Source organism: Gymnoscopelus microlampas (assembly GCF_963454915.1).
Source record: "Gymnoscopelus microlampas genome assembly, chromosome: 21".
Classification (NCBI taxonomy): Eukaryota; Metazoa; Chordata; class Actinopteri; order Myctophiformes; family Myctophidae; genus Gymnoscopelus; species Gymnoscopelus microlampas.
In genome coordinates this window covers 9,889,514-9,907,645 of record NC_139958.1, presented here as the reverse complement: position 1 = coordinate 9,907,645, position 18,132 = coordinate 9,889,514, and the positions used below count along the sequence as shown (strand labels likewise).

Below are 18,132 nucleotides of genomic sequence, written 5' to 3'. Positions count from 1 at the left end.
CAAAAAGGCTGTTAAATGATTCTGCTCTATCTGCTATAATTTGCAGTCATAGAGTATTGGGTGACGTGCTAATTGTGTCATGAAGACATGCCATGATTTTGTGAATGTAATCTTACTGCACCCTAACATTTGTGTCCTTGTATGCTCTCATTTGTGTGGACATAAAGGTTGACACGTGTTTGTGTGTGTGTGTGTGTGTGTGTGTGTGTGTGTGTGTGTACACATATATGCAGGTCCATCTCATATGATTGGAATATTAGAAAACTACATTTTTCCATGTAATATAACTTCAAAAGTGAAATATTGGACTATCGAAAAATTCATATGTTTTATTCTTGATTATTACAATAACAAACTGTGCCTGCCTGACCAGTGATCAACTTCAAATAATGACAGCTACCTTTTGTGTTTTCAAAGGTCAATCGTTGCCAGAGAAAGACCAGTGACATCCACCATCCAAGTGACATTCTTCCATTGAACACACCGGTGGATTAGACCAGGGACAAAATGACTCAGTTGCCAGAGAAAGACCAGTGACATCCACCATCCAAGTGACATTCTTCAATTGAACACACAGGTGTATTATACCAGGGACAAAATGACTCAGAATTATCTAGTTTTTTTTTTCCTCTATGCTCTTTCTCATGGAACTACTTACGGATTAAACCAGGGTCCCTCTACTTTGTGGATTATGCAGTTGACACGCACTGACATTTTGCACCTTAATCCCATGTGTAACGCACTGATTATTGTGCTCCCCCACCCCTCAAAGCACCTTAACCAACGTCCATAAGTATTTCATGCACAGTGTAAATTGCTGCTATGCTCATGCACCCTTTGTCATATCTTATCTCAGGTACCAGTGTAAATATGTAGATAACTTGTTTTGCCTTTTCTTGTTCTCTTGTTTGATCTCCCTTGCCACTCCCCCCCCCTCCTCTTCTTTCTATGGAAATAACATTGAGATGGGAACAATGTACGAAAACAAATTTCTCCTTTACTTTGTAAACCTGTGATGCAGTGTTCATTTGACAGGAAATATTTTAGTTTTTGTCAGTCTTTGGAATCAAATTACATTTAGTCATATTTTAGTAATCTGAAATGTTAGTTTTAGTCGACTAAATCTACAGTTCATTTAGTTGACTAAAATGTATTTTGGCTGTGCCTTGATAGCGTTGTAATGACTGACTTTACACTTGGTTTCATGTTGAAAATAGCAGATCTACAAGCTCACAACGTGTGCTGTTAGCTTGTAGATCTGCCAGTTGATGGACACTTTGTCATAGTTTTTAGTCGACGAAATCAAGACTGCTGTGATGCTAATAAACGTGATGCTGATTCTTGACTTCCATATCCAGGGTCACAGTTCAATCGGTATATTCTGTATGTATTTTTCCAATTTTTTGTGAAATAAACATTTTAATTATATAAAATGTGTTATTCTTGATGCATAAAATGATCCATACTGAGAATGATGTTACATACAATATCTTTACTTCAAAGATAACACTTTATTGCAACTGCTTATGTACAAAACAAAACAAAAAAATATTTACAGACTTTTGTACATTGTTGAATATATATGGGCACTCATATAAAAGAAGGAAACAAAAATTACAAGAATTTGGCGTGTGAACAATATACAAATTACGATCACATCCAAGAGCCATTCTTTTTTTAACAGTGAGTGCAAAATTAAAGAAACCAAAAAATAATAATTTGTACACTGTAGGGCTGTAATATGACATGATGTTTTTCACCAAATAGTGCTGTGCCCAAAAGTGTGCTCTTTGCAGAGTAAAGAACAGTGCAAGATGAAAAAAAAAAACTAAAAAGGTTGGAAACTGTATGACATGGTCTTTTGCACCTACTAGCGCTGTTATTTTTCAAACTATAAATATAAAAACTGCTCACAAAATGTAAGGACACTTGAATTTGGGCCATTATATCGCACCTTTACAAATACCAATCAGTAAAGTGTTGTATATAATTTTTATCTGTGATTACGGTAGTCACCTTTACCATAAGGTACAGCTTGTAAGCATCTGGCATTCATGGAATGAGCAAAAATGTGCTCAAATGGCCTGTTAGACTTTTCTGCTGACATTCAATGTCGTGACATTCATGACATTCAATGGGCTTCAGGCCAGTCACAGGTATGTGACTGCCTCACAGGTGAGTGGCACCTGTACATGGGTTCTGCTACTTTGTTGAGTTTGGGTATGCTCCAAGCAGCAACACTGCCCCCATGGAAAGATGCCACTTTTGTCAGGATAAGGCCCGTGAAGCTGGTGTTCCGTTATGCAGACTGACAGCATTATTTGGTGTTAGCACTGGTACCATTTCCAAACTTAGGACCAAGTTCTGTGAGACTGGTGAAGTCAACAAGGAAGACAACAACCCAGACCCCTTGCTTCACTGAGGAAACATAGATTTACAGGCAAGATTTGCACAACGGTACCAAAGACAGATGTCAAAGTGGCAGGGCCCATGCTCAGGTGCCAGTCACACAACTTTGACTGGCACACACCCGCCTGCAAATGGTACGGGGGCTGACATCTAATAATGCGTAATCTGCGTAATGGAACACCAGCTTCACTTGCCCTATTGCAGGGGCCTTATCCTGAAGGGACAAACGTGACATCTTTCTATGGGGGTAATGTTGATGCTTGGAGCATACACAAAGCCAACAAAGTTGCAGAAGCCATGTTGCAGAACGCAAAGTTCCAGAACCCACCTCTCAGCAGGTGTGTGCTGGCAGGTCACTCAAAACAAGAGTAATTAACAGCAAAAGCATATTGGGTGATTTTGGCACATTTTTGCTCGGCGCTACCCACACGTTTGCCTGTGTTGCTCATTGTATGAATGCCCGATGCTTACAAGCTGTACCTCGTTGTAAAGGTGACTAGTCACCGATAAAAATGATATACAACAATTTACCGATTGGAGATATAATGGCCCAAATTCAAGTTTCCTTACATTTTGTGAGAAGTTTATATATATATATATATATATATATATATATATATATATATATATATATATATATATATATATATATATATATATATATATATAGCGCTGTTGGGTGGAAACCTTGTATCTCAATAGCTGACAAGTTCACAAACGTGTCGCGATGACACGTGTTGTGAGCTTGTACATTGGCTATTCTCACTACTTGTGACACTATATTATGATGTAGCATCAATTTAGACATAAAATGTTTCTGCCCAATACCAGCAAAACAGTAGGTCAATGTCTGCCCTACACCCTAGCGGGGCGAAAACCTGTGTACTGCCCGTTAGGATCTGGGTATCTGCCTCTAATGACGAGTACGCAACACGATGGCACAACAACTCTATTCCCAGCTCCCAGCACACCATGCTGCCACATAACAAACTGTCTGTAGGCAGCATGGCGGAACTGTCTGTTGCGTGCAGCAGGGTGTTGAGCTACACCATGAGCACGGACATCATTCCAGATACCAACGGCCAGCTGCAAGATCCCTTCCTGAATGATATACACACCCATGTGAGGCAGCCTTGATGTGCACCATTGCGGCTGCTGGCGACAGCAAAGGTTCTCTTCATCTGTGGCCATATCCTGACAATTTCCACAAACACACCATGCTGGTCGTACAGGTAATGGTTGTGGTTGAGGGGCTCCTGCGGTCCGGTTGTTGTTTGCACGCAAAGCCAAAAATATTAGGCCAGGGTCACGGTTTTGGCAGAACAAGAGGTTTTCCAACAGCTCCTCTCTGGTTAAATTGTCCAGTGTTGCCTGAAACGACAATTATAAATGGGTCAATACACATAAAAGCATTAGGAGTATATATAATATATATATAGGAAATATACACAATAGATAAACGCCATACAAACTAATGAAAGTAAAATAATATTTTATGGTATGTTCTAAGTGATCAAGATTGAAGAGTTTATTCTTAGCCTACATCTTTAGAGTAAACTTTGGTTATGATTGCTCAATTACACTTTTTTGTAGGATTAATAAGAATGAAGAATAGCAGCAATAATAGGAAGTAAGATGAATAACAAATAATCATCAATATTAGACAGCATAATATGATCAATACATACTCTATCTCTTGCAACCCTCTCTAGGTGCATTTGCTGCACACGCTGGATTTCATCCTCTTCGGTTGGCACAGGCACATTGCGACCTCTTCCACGACCCCTCCCTCGTGGACCTCGTACACCTCTGGGTCTCCCCCTCCCCCTCCCCCTCAGCTGGGGGGGGCTCCATTCATCATCTTCTTCTCCGCGTGATCTATGATATAGACAAAACGACAGTTATAGCCCAACGAATCAAGTGGTGTAAAGTAACTAGTAACTAGATACATAAATAGCATTGGTGTGAAGTCACTATATGCATAGATAACAGTGGTGTAAAGTCACTATATGCACAGATAGCAGTGGTGTAAAGTCACTATATGCATAGATAGCAGTGGTGTGAAGTTACTAGATGCATAGATAGCAGTGGTGTAAAGTCACTATATGCACAGATAGCAGTGGTGTAAAGTCACTATATGCATAGATAGCAGTGGTGTAAAGTCACTATATGCATAGATAGCAGTGGTGTAAAGTCACTATATGCACAGATAGCAGTGGTGTAAAGTCACTATATGCATAGATAGCAGTGGTGTAAAGTCACTATATGCATAGATAGCAGTGGTGTGAAGTTACTAGATGCATGAATAGCAGTGGTGTAAAGTCACTATATGCATAGATAGCAGTGGTGTAAAGTCACTATATGCATAGATAGCAGTGGTGTAAAGTCACTATATGCATAGATAGCAGTGGTGTAAAGTCACTATATGCATAGATAGCAGTGGTGTAAAGTCACTATATGCATAGATAGCAGTGGTGTAAAGTCACTATATGCATAAATAGCAGTGGTGTAAAGTCACTATATGCATAGATAGCAGTGGTGTAAAGTCACTATATGCATAGATAGCAGTGGTGTAAAGTCACTATATGCATAGATAGCAGTGGTGTAAAGTCACTATATGCATAGATAGCAGTGGTGTAAAGTCACTATATGCATAGATAGCAGTGGTGTAAAGTCACTATATGCATAGATAGCAGTGGTGTAAAGTCACTATATGCATAGATAGCAGTGGTGTAAAGTCACTATATGCATAAATAGCAGTGGTGTAAAGTCACTATATGCATAGATAGCAGTGGTGTAAAGTCACTATATGCATAGATAGCAGTGGTGTAAAGTCACTATATGCATAAATAGCAGTGGTGTAAAGTCACTATATGCATAGATAGCAGTGGTGTAAAGTCACTATATGCATAAATAGCAGTGGTGTAAAGTCACTATATGCATAGATAGCAGTGGTGTAAAGTCACTATATGCATAGATAGCAGTGGTGTAAAGTCACTATATGCATAGATAGCAGTGGTGTGAAGTTACTAGATGCATAAATAGCAGTGGTGTAAAGTCACTATATGCATAGATAGCAGTGGTGTAAAGTCACTATATGCATAGATAGCAGTGGTGTAAAGTCACTATATGCATAGATAGCAGTGGTGTAAAGTCACTATATGCATAGATAGCAGTGGTGTAAAGTTACTAGATGCATAGATAGCAGTGGTGTAAAGTCACTATATGCATAGATAGCAGTGGTGTAAAGTCACTATATGCATAGATAACAGTGGTGTAAAGTCACTATATGCATAGATAGCAGTGGTGTAAAGTCACTATATGCATAGATAGCAGTGGTGTGAAGTTATTAGATGCATAAATAGCAGTGGTGTAAAGTCACTATATGCATAGATAGCAGTGGTGTGAAGTTATTAGATGCATAAATAGCAGTGGTGTAAAGTCACAATATGCATAGATAGCAGTGGTGTGAAGTTACTAGATACATAAATAGCAGTGGTGTAAAGTCACTATATGCATAGATAGCAGTGGTGTAAAGTCACTATATGCATAGATAGCAGTGGTCACTATATGCATAGATAGCAGTGGTGTGAAATTACTATATGCATAAATATCAGTGGTGTGAAGTCACTATATGCATAAATATCAGTGGTGTAAAGTCACTAGATACCTAAATAGCAGTGGTGTAAAGCATTGGTTCTCAAAGTGGGGTCTGGGGACCCCCAGGGGTACTTGAGGGGGTTCCAGGGGGTCCCCAGCTAAATGTTGGATAGGAACCAAATGGACCCTTATGGGTCTGTAACTCTGAAAGCGTACAAATGGAACCAAATGGACCCTTACGGGTCCATTTGATTCCATTTGTACACTCTCTGAGTTATATTAACATTTATTTTACAATAACAAATTGGGGTCCCAGAGATAGAAATGCCATTAAATGGGGTCCGTAGCCCTAATACATGTCAAACTGGGGGTCCTTGAAATTAAAATGGTTGAGAATCACTGCTAGAGCCGTAAATAACTTCTCTTATGGGGGTCCCTGGCTTATCTTTTCAAATGGGGGTCCGCGGGCTAATAAGTGTCAATTTGGGGGTCCTTGACATGAAAAAGTTTGAGAACCACTGGTGCAAAGTCACTACATACGCAGATAGATTTATAGAAGGGCAGGCAGACTCGACGTTAAAAAAAAAAGTTCGAGGCCTCACCGGGGGTCCCCGGTGGTCCCTGGCTCGAGAGGCCTGACCCGACTGGCGGACCGGCCAGGGTTAAGCGTCTAGAGCCAGGGACCCCCGGGCCCGGGGGTCCGAGTTCAATTACTTGAGAAGTAGTGAAAGTTGCCTATGCAGACGGTTGTAATGCAGCGTTAATCCGTCAATTAAATGTATTTAATGTATGTCTAAATATGTTTGAACTTAAAAAAAGAATTAGGACTTACTGGTTTGAAGATGTAGATGATTGATCCATGCTGGAAGGTTTTATTTGCACTTGTTTGCGCTCTGTGGTCGAAACAGCTGTGCGCGTTCACGTTACACGGAACAACAACAGAAGGACTCGTCTCTATGAAAAGGCTGCGACGGAAGTTAGCCAGGAAGTTAGCCACTTTCGGAAATCGCTTACCCTACCTTTAACATGTCCCTCTACCTTGTGAGTGGTTGGAGATGTAGAGGAATGAAACTTGAACTTGCTATTAAGTTTTCGCATTCTGCAGTAAAACCTCCTGTTGCTATGCTATATAGCCATAGAGCCATTTCCTCATCACCATGAGGCGGATTTGAAACATTTAGGGTTGCCAGATCTTCCTTGGGCAACTGGGAATGTGCGTGCATAGTTTCAGGAGAATCTGACACTCTACAAAGACAATTGTAGTCAATCAGAATGGAAACTGAAAGATCTGATAGATACATCTTGATCAGATAACTTCAAAGATCATTTGTGGGAGTTTTGAACAAACGTTGTAACAGTGGTAGCAAATTCTGTGTTTTGAAGAAAACTCAAACTGGCACAAATAGCGTCACCATTACATCTTTTAAAACCCTCTTCTTTAGTTGAAGAGTAAATGCCATTAAAATATATTCTATGGCAAAACCGCATAGAATATTCCCTAACTATATCACTAATTCATAGATGTAACTCAGCACTTATGCGTTATCCAAACAACCATTATGGGATCAGTAGTACAGTATTGGAAATGCTTGATGTTTAATTAGAACCAGAACCCCTATTAATCAACCTAGGCAAATACAAATATATATATATATATATATATATATATATATATATATATATATATATATATATATATAGAGAGAGATATTTTTCATCTCTTCTATTTCGTTGATTACTGGTGTTGACTGTTAAAAACGATTAAACCAAAGGTACGTTTTTACAGTACATTCATGGTTATCCAGACTCATAATGTAGTGAAGACTTCGAAGGATTTCAATAATAAGTATCATGCGTATTTTAGGCAAAATCTAGGTAAATCTTTAGGTCACAATTACCTTGATGTTTGACCACAAAATGTATCCTCGAGTCAAAATGGACATTTGTGCCATAATCTATGTAATGAAATTCCCCCTAAGTGTTCCTGAGATAAGGGAGCACAACAATGGAACAGATTGGGATGGACTTGATTTGAGGTCACGTTGTCTTTGACCTTTGACCACTAATATAATCTTCAGTTCATCCTCGAGTCCAAGTGGACTTTTATGCCAAATGTTGTGAAAATCCTGAGATATTGCTTTCAAGTTGGTATGATGTACGGTACAGTGTGTAAGGACAACACAAAAATATAATGCCTTCAGCCACGGCCGTCCACTGGCGGACGCATGATATATAAACAACAACATACCTGCTGTGATGTCATCATCGGTGACGTCCATTTCCTCTTCAGGAGCCTTGGTTTCTATTGGCTGAGGCTCAACAGGGGGCGGCATGGGAGGGGCGGTCTCTGTAGATGAACCGGCTGTAGAGAAAGAAGAGAAGGCAAGAGAAAGAAAGAGAAGAGAAGGAAGGACAGAGTAACTTTAATAAAACTTTGTTTTAAAAAATATATATAAAGCCTCATAAACAAATGAACAAATGAACCTCAGAGTCGCACTGAAAATGCGAGAGACCACATTTTCATTTTACTCATCTGTAAGACTTGCTACTAGTGTTTATGATGTCTTGTATATTATTGTTATATATATATATTATTATTATAATTGTCTTTAACCCATTCAATCCAGGAACGCATCTCTGTCACTTATTGTCAAAAATAGCAGTTCTACAAGCTTATAGCGCGGCAATAGATCTGCTATTTTTTTGAAAAAACATGAAAATATGTGCATATAAACTTATATTTATATATTTTTAAAGTGAACATTTTGACTCAAATCTTTGCTTCTGGGGATTCTACAAATGTCTTCTAAATCCTAATAGTTAAAAAAAAAAAACTTATGTTGCTGAAATATCAGTGGTTCTCGAACTTCTTCATGTCAAGGACCACCCAGAATGTCCAGGGACATTATGTTCCAGGGAAGCAAAGATTTGAGTTCAAAATGTTTGCTTTAAAAAAAATATATTTGCACAAAATTGTTCAAGATTTTTCAAAAATAGCAGATCTACAAGCTCATGAGCTTGTAGACTGTACGACTGTACTATTTGCAAACTGTTAATAAAGTATTAAATAAATCAAAAGACATACAACACAAAACAAGATAACTAAATCGATGAATAAACAAGTCCCTTTGTGCTGTCAGGGTCATGGGAATCGTCCAATCAAGACCCAGACAGCTCTATCACCGGGCAAGAATTGATGTGGTTAATTTCCTGGGCTGTGTGCGTGTTGTTTGCATGTTGTCTATTGTTGTTAGCGGGTTAATCAGGCTGGGCTTCTGCATGTGGCCTTATTATGGCTATTATCTCACCAGGGCTGGCTCTGGGTGGCCCTGTTAAGAAGCTAATCAGCGCTCAATGAGGCCATGTTATCAGCACAATTAATGAGAGAGAGAGACACACACACACACACACACACACACACACACACACACACACACACACACACACACACACACACACACACACACACACACACACACACACACACACACACACACACACACACACACTGGTGGGAAAAGTACTCACATTTTTACTCAAGTAAACGTATCAATACTGCAATGTAGAAATACTCTGTTACAAGTAAAAGTCAGGATTTCAAAATCTACTTGAGTAAAAGTACAAAAGTATAGGTATCAAAATATACTTAAAGCACAAAAGTAGAACGTACTCATTACAGTATGCAGAATGTCCCATTTCACAAGTTTTCAAATGTACAGTATCAAATTGAAAATAGCCGATTTACAAGCTCACAATGCGTCGTGACAGGCACACACGATATATATAGACAGTCACTCACTGTATATAAATGCAACACACACACACACACACACACACACACACACACACACACACACACACACACACACACACACAAACACGCACGCACAGACGCCAAGGCTGAGTATATACAGTAAAACCCTCTGTTATGTACATGAACACTATAAACCTGAAGCTGATAACAAATGCTCTTTGTGGGGTTCTCTTTCCTGATTGGATAAAATCGGTATACCGACCTTACATTTTTATTTCCTGTTTAATTAAAGAGCTGGAGAGACGGGGAGACTCCTGTTACTGAACAAAACACATGCTTAGGTTCTTTTATTCTGATAACTGCTAGCCTGGCATGGCCAGACTAATATCACTGCGTAGATCAGGGGTATTCAACAGGGGGTCCTCAGAGCTACTATAGGGGGTCCACCAAATCTTTGTGAGATATGATTTAGTTTCTTTTTACCTTGAACCCTAGAATTCCTTTTCTGAGGGGAACATTAGCCAAAAATAGCAGATCTACAAGTAGATCAGCTATTTTTGGCAAAGAGGTTTAGGTGTAGAGGGAAAAAAAGAGCAGGTAATAAGTAAATAAGTAAATAAAAAAAGGTGAATCTGAATTTTTTTTTATACAATATAGAGGGGGTCCCTGCTTCATCTCTCTCTCAGCTAGGGGGTCCTTGCCCTGAAAACGTTGAAGACCCCTGGCGTAGATAATATTAGTCTGGAATCTCTGTGTGTAACCTGCATTTCCGGGGCGGATAAAAAAACTCTGGTGATAAACCCGGCCCATATTTACATACTGGGCCCCACAACTTCGGGGGCAGTAAAATCCAATCTCAAATAATCTTTGCACTGGCAGATTAGTCTGGCTTCCAGGATGACAGCCTGACTCTCTGAGCATAAGACCTTGCTTTTTCCTGCTTCAAATGTACAACTAAAAACGTTTTCCTAACAAACAAATATCACTTACAGTACAGCACTTTTAAATGAGCCCTGAGGATTTAAAAAGGAAGGTTATGCTCTCTCTCACACACACACACACACACACACACACACACACACACACACACACACACACACACACACACACACACACACACACACACACACACACACACACACACACACGCCCATCTATATTCAAGCGTTTTCATTTAGCCCTTATCTGCCCATTGCCAATTAAGACAGGCTTTTTATTAGGGCCCTGGCTAATGAATGGTGCTGCTGCGCTAATGCTCCAGGTCTAATGAACGGAATGCGAGCTAACGCGCTAGGCTAATGAATGAAGCAACTAAAAGGTGAGACAGGTTAATCTGCGTGAATGCAGCCTTAATTAATTAATTAATTACAAACAATCATCGCTACTACTTCCTGCTCTGCTGAAAACACCGTTTTGGGTTATTGTGGGCACACTCTTCCATTTCTAATAGGCATGTAACGATACGATATGATGATACACAAAACAACACATTTATGTAATAAGGGACACTTACAACTAATAGGCTTCTAATGAAAACTGCTTATCTGGAGCGCCTCAGTGCGGCCACAGAGTTCAAAGAACTGATAATCACATTATTATTATTATTTTGTTATTCTATTGAAATCATCAAATCAGTGTCACATGTTTTGAGTCATGTCGATGCTTGGTAAGTATTAGCCCCCCCCCCCCCCCAGGGAAATAGGTGAAATTACATAAATCATGGATATAAACATACTGTTTAATATCAATAACAGAACGATATCCACCACAAGGAAGTATACTGTACACGCAAAATGACAGCATATGTGTGTTAGCATGCATCTGAGTGCATATTATTATGTACAGTATATACTATATATACGTATGCTTGTGTATGCACGTACAAGGAGCATTCGTATATGTTTGTCTGTGTGTCTGTGTGTCTGTGTGTGTGTGTGTGTGTGTGTGTGTGTGTGTGTGTGTGTGTGTGTGTGTGTGTGTGTGTGTGTGTGTGTGTGTGTGTGTGTGTACATGCGAGCATGTGCGTGCGTGTGTGTAATTAAATTGATTAATCCTGGTTAACATTGTGGTTCAAGTTCCAATTAACCAGGTCACACACCATTGACAGCTACAGCTAATGTTTCCACTCAATGTGGGCTATATCACTTCTTCATGGATGAAAGGAGAGGGAGAGAGGGGGAGAGGGAGAGGGAGAGAGAGAGAGGGAGGAACGGAGACAGAGAGAAACAGAGAGTGAAAGTCCGAGAGACGGGGGGAATAAGAAAATATAAAAATGTAGGAGGAAGGGCAAAGATTATGAACTAAAACAATGAGAGGAAGAGTGTGACAGGCAGGCAGGGAGAGAGAGAGAGAGAGAGAGAGAGAGAAAGAGAGATATTCTTATGATTATATATTTTTTTATAAGAATGTAGAAGAAGAAGTTATTAACAAAACCCAGGGGAGGAAGAGAAAAGAAAAGAAAGAGAATGAAATAAAGAAAGGGGAGATATGGAAAGGGGAAGACAATTACAGCATCTGTCTTTCACACACACACACACACACACACACACACACACACACACACGTTGACAGTATGCCAATACGCACCTGCATCAATCCCACACGTTGCCGTGATACGGCCCTAAATGAACTTAATTAAAACATAATTGATGGTCTACTGTAATTGGATGAAAAGACGTACTGATATATCCTTCTGCACAGTGTCCATTTAACTCTGAGGGTGTACAAATGATATATATGAACCCCTTTAGTGTTCATTTACTGTAACTCTGAGGGTGTACAAATGGAACCGGACGTAGTAGACCCTTAAGGGTACGTATGTCCGAGAGGAGCACAAATTGGAACCCCTTACGTGTCTTATATTTAACTCTGAGAGTGCACGAATGGAACCCAATGGGTCCATTGGGTTCCATTCAGTTCACTCTCAGAGTTTTTAAGCCCATTACGTGTGTGTATGCACGTACCGGGAAAGTATCTGTCATTTTAAGATTTCTTTGGCTATTCAAAAATAGCAGATCTACAAGCTCATAGCGCGGCACCGAGTGCCGTGCTATGAGCTTGTAGATCTGCTATTTTTGAAAAATCTTGAAAATGTGTGCAAAACTTTGAATTAATATTTTTTAAAGCGATCATTTTATACTCAAATCTTTGCTTCTGGGGGGTCCCTGGAACAACATATTTTGAGATGGGGGTCCGCGGCCAAATACATATCATTTTGGGGGTCCTTGACATGAAAATATTTGAGAACCACTGATTTAGCAACATAAGGTTTTACAAAAAAACTGTTTAGAAGACATTTGTAGAAATTGTCCACGATTTTTCAAAAATAGCAGATCTACAAGCTCATAGCGCGGCACTGGAATGGGTTAAATGAACACTAAGGGGTGACAGGGTGAGGAGGGGATGACAGGGAACAGGCGGGGGGTGGGGGGGTGGTGTGAGGAGGAGATGTGACCACCTCGCCCCCACCCCTCCCCCCCCTCGGTTGGCGTGCTCCAAGGTCACGCTGTCATGTCATTTAGTGACACATGGTTCCCAGCATGCCTTGTTAACCCAGAGGCTGTGCCACCAGTAGCCACACACACACACACACACACACACACACACACACACACACACACACACACACACACACACACACACACACACACACACACACACACGCTACAGCCTTCCACACCTTCATCTCTTTGTCTGTGGCAAAACCAACCAGTGGTGGGAAAAAAGTACTCTTTTTTTATTCTACTTAAGTAAAAGTATCAATATACTGCAATGTACAGTAGAAACACCCTGTTACAAGTAAAAGTCTGGTAATCAAAATGTATTTGAGTAAAATGTACAAAAGCATTGGTATTAAAATGTACTTAAAAGTACCAAGAGTAGAAAGTACTCATCATGCAGAATGTCCCGTTTCACAGGTTTTCAAATGTATAAAAAACGATGCGATAATTTTGCTCCTTAATTTCCCTGAGTCTCGTCCAACTCCTAGAGTGTACAAATGCACGGGTCCGTTTGGTTACACTTGTACACTCTCTGAGACAAGTATCGTCACTCAGGGAGCGCCGAGAGCCCAGTGTTTAAGACTGGTACAAATATAGGCTCTGATGCCTGACAGCGGCAGACCTTTGATGCATGCCATTCCCCCCGTCTCCCCCTGTCTCCCCCTGTCTCCCCCCGTCTCCCCCCATCTCCCCCCGTCTCTCGTCTCTCTACACACGATAAGAGCAAAAAAAGCCAGAAAACATTACTTAACAAAAAAAGTATTTCTCAGGATTTTATTGTGTAGGTTTATTTAAGGCAGGGACGTGCTGGCCACTGGGAAACTCTGGAAAATTCCAGAACGGCCGCGCCATTTACGGGCCGCCAGGTGGCCGGTGGGCCAATAATTATTATTTTTTTGCTCCCGTTATAGGATTATTACGGTAATTTCCGGGTCGCGCAGCCCAATTATTAGTTACGTTACTGTTTGGGAAGTTTTTCAGCAGTGGCGTAATTTACATAGGGTGGCTGGGTTAAAACGCGCAATTATTATTAATTACAATGAGACACTCAAACTCCTCCTGTTATGATCAATTAATCCTTAAAAGGTGCATTTATATATTTATATAGCGCCTAATTTACAATGTGCATGACATTCACACGCCGGTGGCATATTAAACCAGCCAATCAGGAGAAGTTTTTTTGGAGGGGGGGGGGGGGGGGGGGGTTGTGTCTTGCTCAAGGACACTGCTGTACTGCTGGTGTCCTTTCATATTGTCTTCATCTCATGGCCAACGTAGACCTCAGAGACTCAGTGTGGAACCAGTTAGAGAGAGAGAGAGCGAGGGAGAGAGAGAGAGAGAGAGAGAGAGGGAGAGAGAAGGAATATCAAGGCTGCACCCAGAGGCTTAGGAGGCCAACTTGTCACTCAAGACTACTCCCCGGTGGTGTGTGTGGGTGTGTGTGTGTGTGTGTGTGTGTGTGTGTGTGTGTGTGTGTGTGTGTGTGTGTGTGTGTGTGTGTGTGTGTGTGTCTAGGGGGGAGTGGTGTAGAAACGAGGAGGATGGGTGGGAAATAGGAGGCTAAAGGTGAGAGTTACTATGGTTGAATTATCACCCTACACACAGAGACACACACACACACACACACACGCACGCACACACACACACACACACACACACACACACACACACGTGGCATGCACAAACGCACACCACCAGGAGACGGGGGCAAGTGTCCACAGGCAGAATTTAATAGCTTGTCAACCACAGATCCAACCTATCCATCTATTCATTGGTATCATCCAGTAGAGTAAAGTGATAACCACTAATGCTTGATATGGAACGCGCTGGGCAAGACCTGGGCGGGTTGAGTGTCTAAACCAGTGGTTCTCAAACTTTTTCATGTGAAGGACCCCCAAAATGTATTTGGCCGCGGACTCCGATCGCAAAACATTTTGTTCCAGGGACCCCCAGAAGCAAAGATTTGAGTTACAAATATTCGCTTTAAAAATATATATATATATATATATTCAAAGGTTTGCACACAATTCACGATTTTTCAAAAATAGCAGATATACAAGCTCATAGCGTGGCACATGAGCTTGTATATCTGCTATTTTTGATGCTATATGAACACATTTTGCTAGGGACCCCCTGGAACCCCCCCACACACACACTTTGAGAACCAATGGTTCAAACGGAAGTACCTGCATTTTGGCGGAAGTACCGGCCAAGAAAATGACGTTGGCACTTTACTAATCTGTTTGCATTCTCTGTGAATGAAACGAGTGTTGTGGTTGGTCGAAAAATATATTTTCTGGGAGGAAATACGTACAACGGATATCCCGCCCCTATAGACACTAGTATTGGGTATCAAAATTCGGTTCCAAGTAGAGATATATATATATCTCTGTTCATCCCTCCATCTAAGTTCATCCCTCCATCCCTATCTCTGTCCATCCCTCCATATACAGTATCTCAGTTCATCCATCCCTCCATCCATCCATCAGTCCATCCATCCATGCTATCAGTGTTATCCAGTCACAGAGCAGTATCCTGGGGCAACTTGGTTTCTTTAATCCCCTCTGTGACATCACAGGCAGTGAAGTGTGAAGGAGTAAGGCAGTGTGTGTGTGTGTGTGTGTGTGTGTGTGTGTGTGTGTGTGTGTGTGTGCGCGCGTGCGTGTGTGTGTGTGCATGCGAGCGCGCGCGCACATACGTTAAATCCTGAGTATCAATTGAACTCAGAGTATAACCAAATAATAATGCGGTCGTCACAAGATCCCAGGAGCGGCAGTGGCTCAGGGGTAGAGTGAACTGGAAACAAGGTTCCCAGTTCGATCCCGGGCTGGGGGGCTCCTCCAAAGTGTTGAAGTGTCCTTGAGCAAGACTCTGAACCCCTAATTGCTCCCGATGAGCAGGCTGGTGCCTTGCATGGTTTCCTCCGCCATCGGTGCGTGAATGTGTGTGTGAATGGGTGAATGTAATGCACAATCTATGCAAAGCGCTTTGGATAAAAGCGCTATATAAATGCACCATTTACCAAGAAACCCCATAACTGTAAGGGTCCATTTGGTTCCATTTGTACACTCTCAGAGTTACAGACTTGTAAGGGTCCATTTGGTTCCATTTGTACACTCTCAGAGTAACAGACCTGTAAGCGTCCATTTTGTTCCATTTGTACACTCCCAGAGTTACAGACCTGTAAGGATCCATTTGGAACGCCTTCAAGGAACCCGTAGGGGTCCAAGTTGGTTCCATTTGTACACTCTCAGAGTTACAGACCTGTAAGGGTCCATTTGAAAACCCTGAGGGTCCCTGGACCCCACTTTGAGACCCACTGGCGTGCAGACTAACGCATCTTCAGTGGAAACTCGCACGGTACATACAACAGACATCTGTAGCAACCACAGCTGGTTTCCTGTAACCCAGAGAGCTCACAGCACACCCCCCTCCCCCTCTCTCCCTCTACCCCTCTCGTTCTATTCTTCCCCTCTCTCTCTCCCTCCTTCTGTCTGTATGATAGACAGCACGCGGGACGCCCATTAAATCAACCAGCACCATACTTATCGATCCACACACTGCGACCGACCCGTACAACTGCATTACACCTCACCGTGCACGTGTGTGTGTGTGTGTGTGTGTGTGTGCGCACGCACGCACCACAGAAACAAAGATGCGCACGCAAGCGTGTGACAGAGTACATACATGCACACATGCACGAACACACTCACATATCCCAAAAAAAATCAACGATGGGGGAAAGAAAAGAACAATAACTTGCACATACAGAATAAGCATCCTGAAGAGTTTACTTTAGACACACACGCACGCCGTGCATGCACGCTCACAAACAAACACAAACAAAAACAAACGCGTGTGCAAACACACACACACACACACACACACACGCACCAGTGGTGTAAAGTAACTAAGTACATTTACTCCCGTACTGTACTTGAGTACAATTTTGAGGTACTTTTACTTTACTGGAGTATTTTTAATTGCCTATGCTTTTACTTCTACTCCACTGTATCTCAGAGGCAAATATTGTACTTTTACTCCACTATAATTATTTGACAACTTTAGTTACTAGTTACTTTGCAGACATGAATGATTACATTACAAAACATACATTAACCACTTTAGCCCAATTCTATACCTAGGCTATTTGAAAATCTCACAGAAGCTCGCAACGCGTTGTGAGCTTGTATATGTGCTATTTTCTATCTGCTCTTTTCTACTATACTTTTACTTTTGGTACTTTAAGTACATTTTGATACCAATACTTTTGTACTTTTACTCAAGTCAATTTTAAATTCCGGACTTTTACTTGTAACAGAATTCTTCTACATTGCAGTATTGATACTTTTACTTAAGTAAAACATTTGAGTACTTTTTCCACCACTTGCAAACACACACACGCGCACACACACACACACACACACACATCATGTCTGTCTTTTCACGTACTGCAAAACACAGTGCAGCCTCCTGTACAATAAAAACTATAAATAGTAAAAGGGCAAAGACGGAGGTCTGGGGTTAGAAAAGATAAACTGGAGAAAGGAGAGGAATGGACAAAAGAAAGGGAAGAAGAGAAGAGGAGAGGAGAGAAACAAAAAGAGAGAGGAGATAAAGAAGGGGGAGGGTGAGAGGAAGAGGAGTTGAGGATGAAGACGAGGAGGAGAAAGGAGAACAGAGGAGCAAACTTCAACACCACTAAGAAGACAAAGGAGGACAGAATGGGGCGATCGAGGCAGAAAATGAAAAATAGAGGAGATAGAGAGAGAGAGGAAATGCCAACTTCTGTTCACTGGCTGGGATCAAAGGGGCAACAGCTGCTGTAGTGGATCTCTCACACACACACACACACACACACACACACAC

The 18,132-nt window shown here is 41.3% G+C and overlaps 1 protein-coding gene and 1 long non-coding RNA gene across 2 annotated transcripts in view; both read right to left on the bottom strand.

Moving 5' to 3' along the window:
- LOC311037530 overlaps nucleotides 1-18,132 on the bottom strand; it is a 439,052-nt gene that overhangs the window by 80,688 nt on the left and 340,232 nt on the right. The gene's annotated exons all lie outside the window — the stretch shown is intronic.
- wdr7 (WD repeat domain 7) overlaps nucleotides 1-18,132 on the bottom strand; it is a 165,434-nt gene that overhangs the window by 78,154 nt on the left and 69,148 nt on the right. The window contains exon 22 of the mRNA XM_084046715.1: nucleotides 8,258-8,371. Coding sequence (XP_083902841.1) covers nucleotides 8,258-8,371 — 114 coding nt within the window. The remainder of the gene's footprint in view (nucleotides 1-8,257; nucleotides 8,372-18,132) is intronic.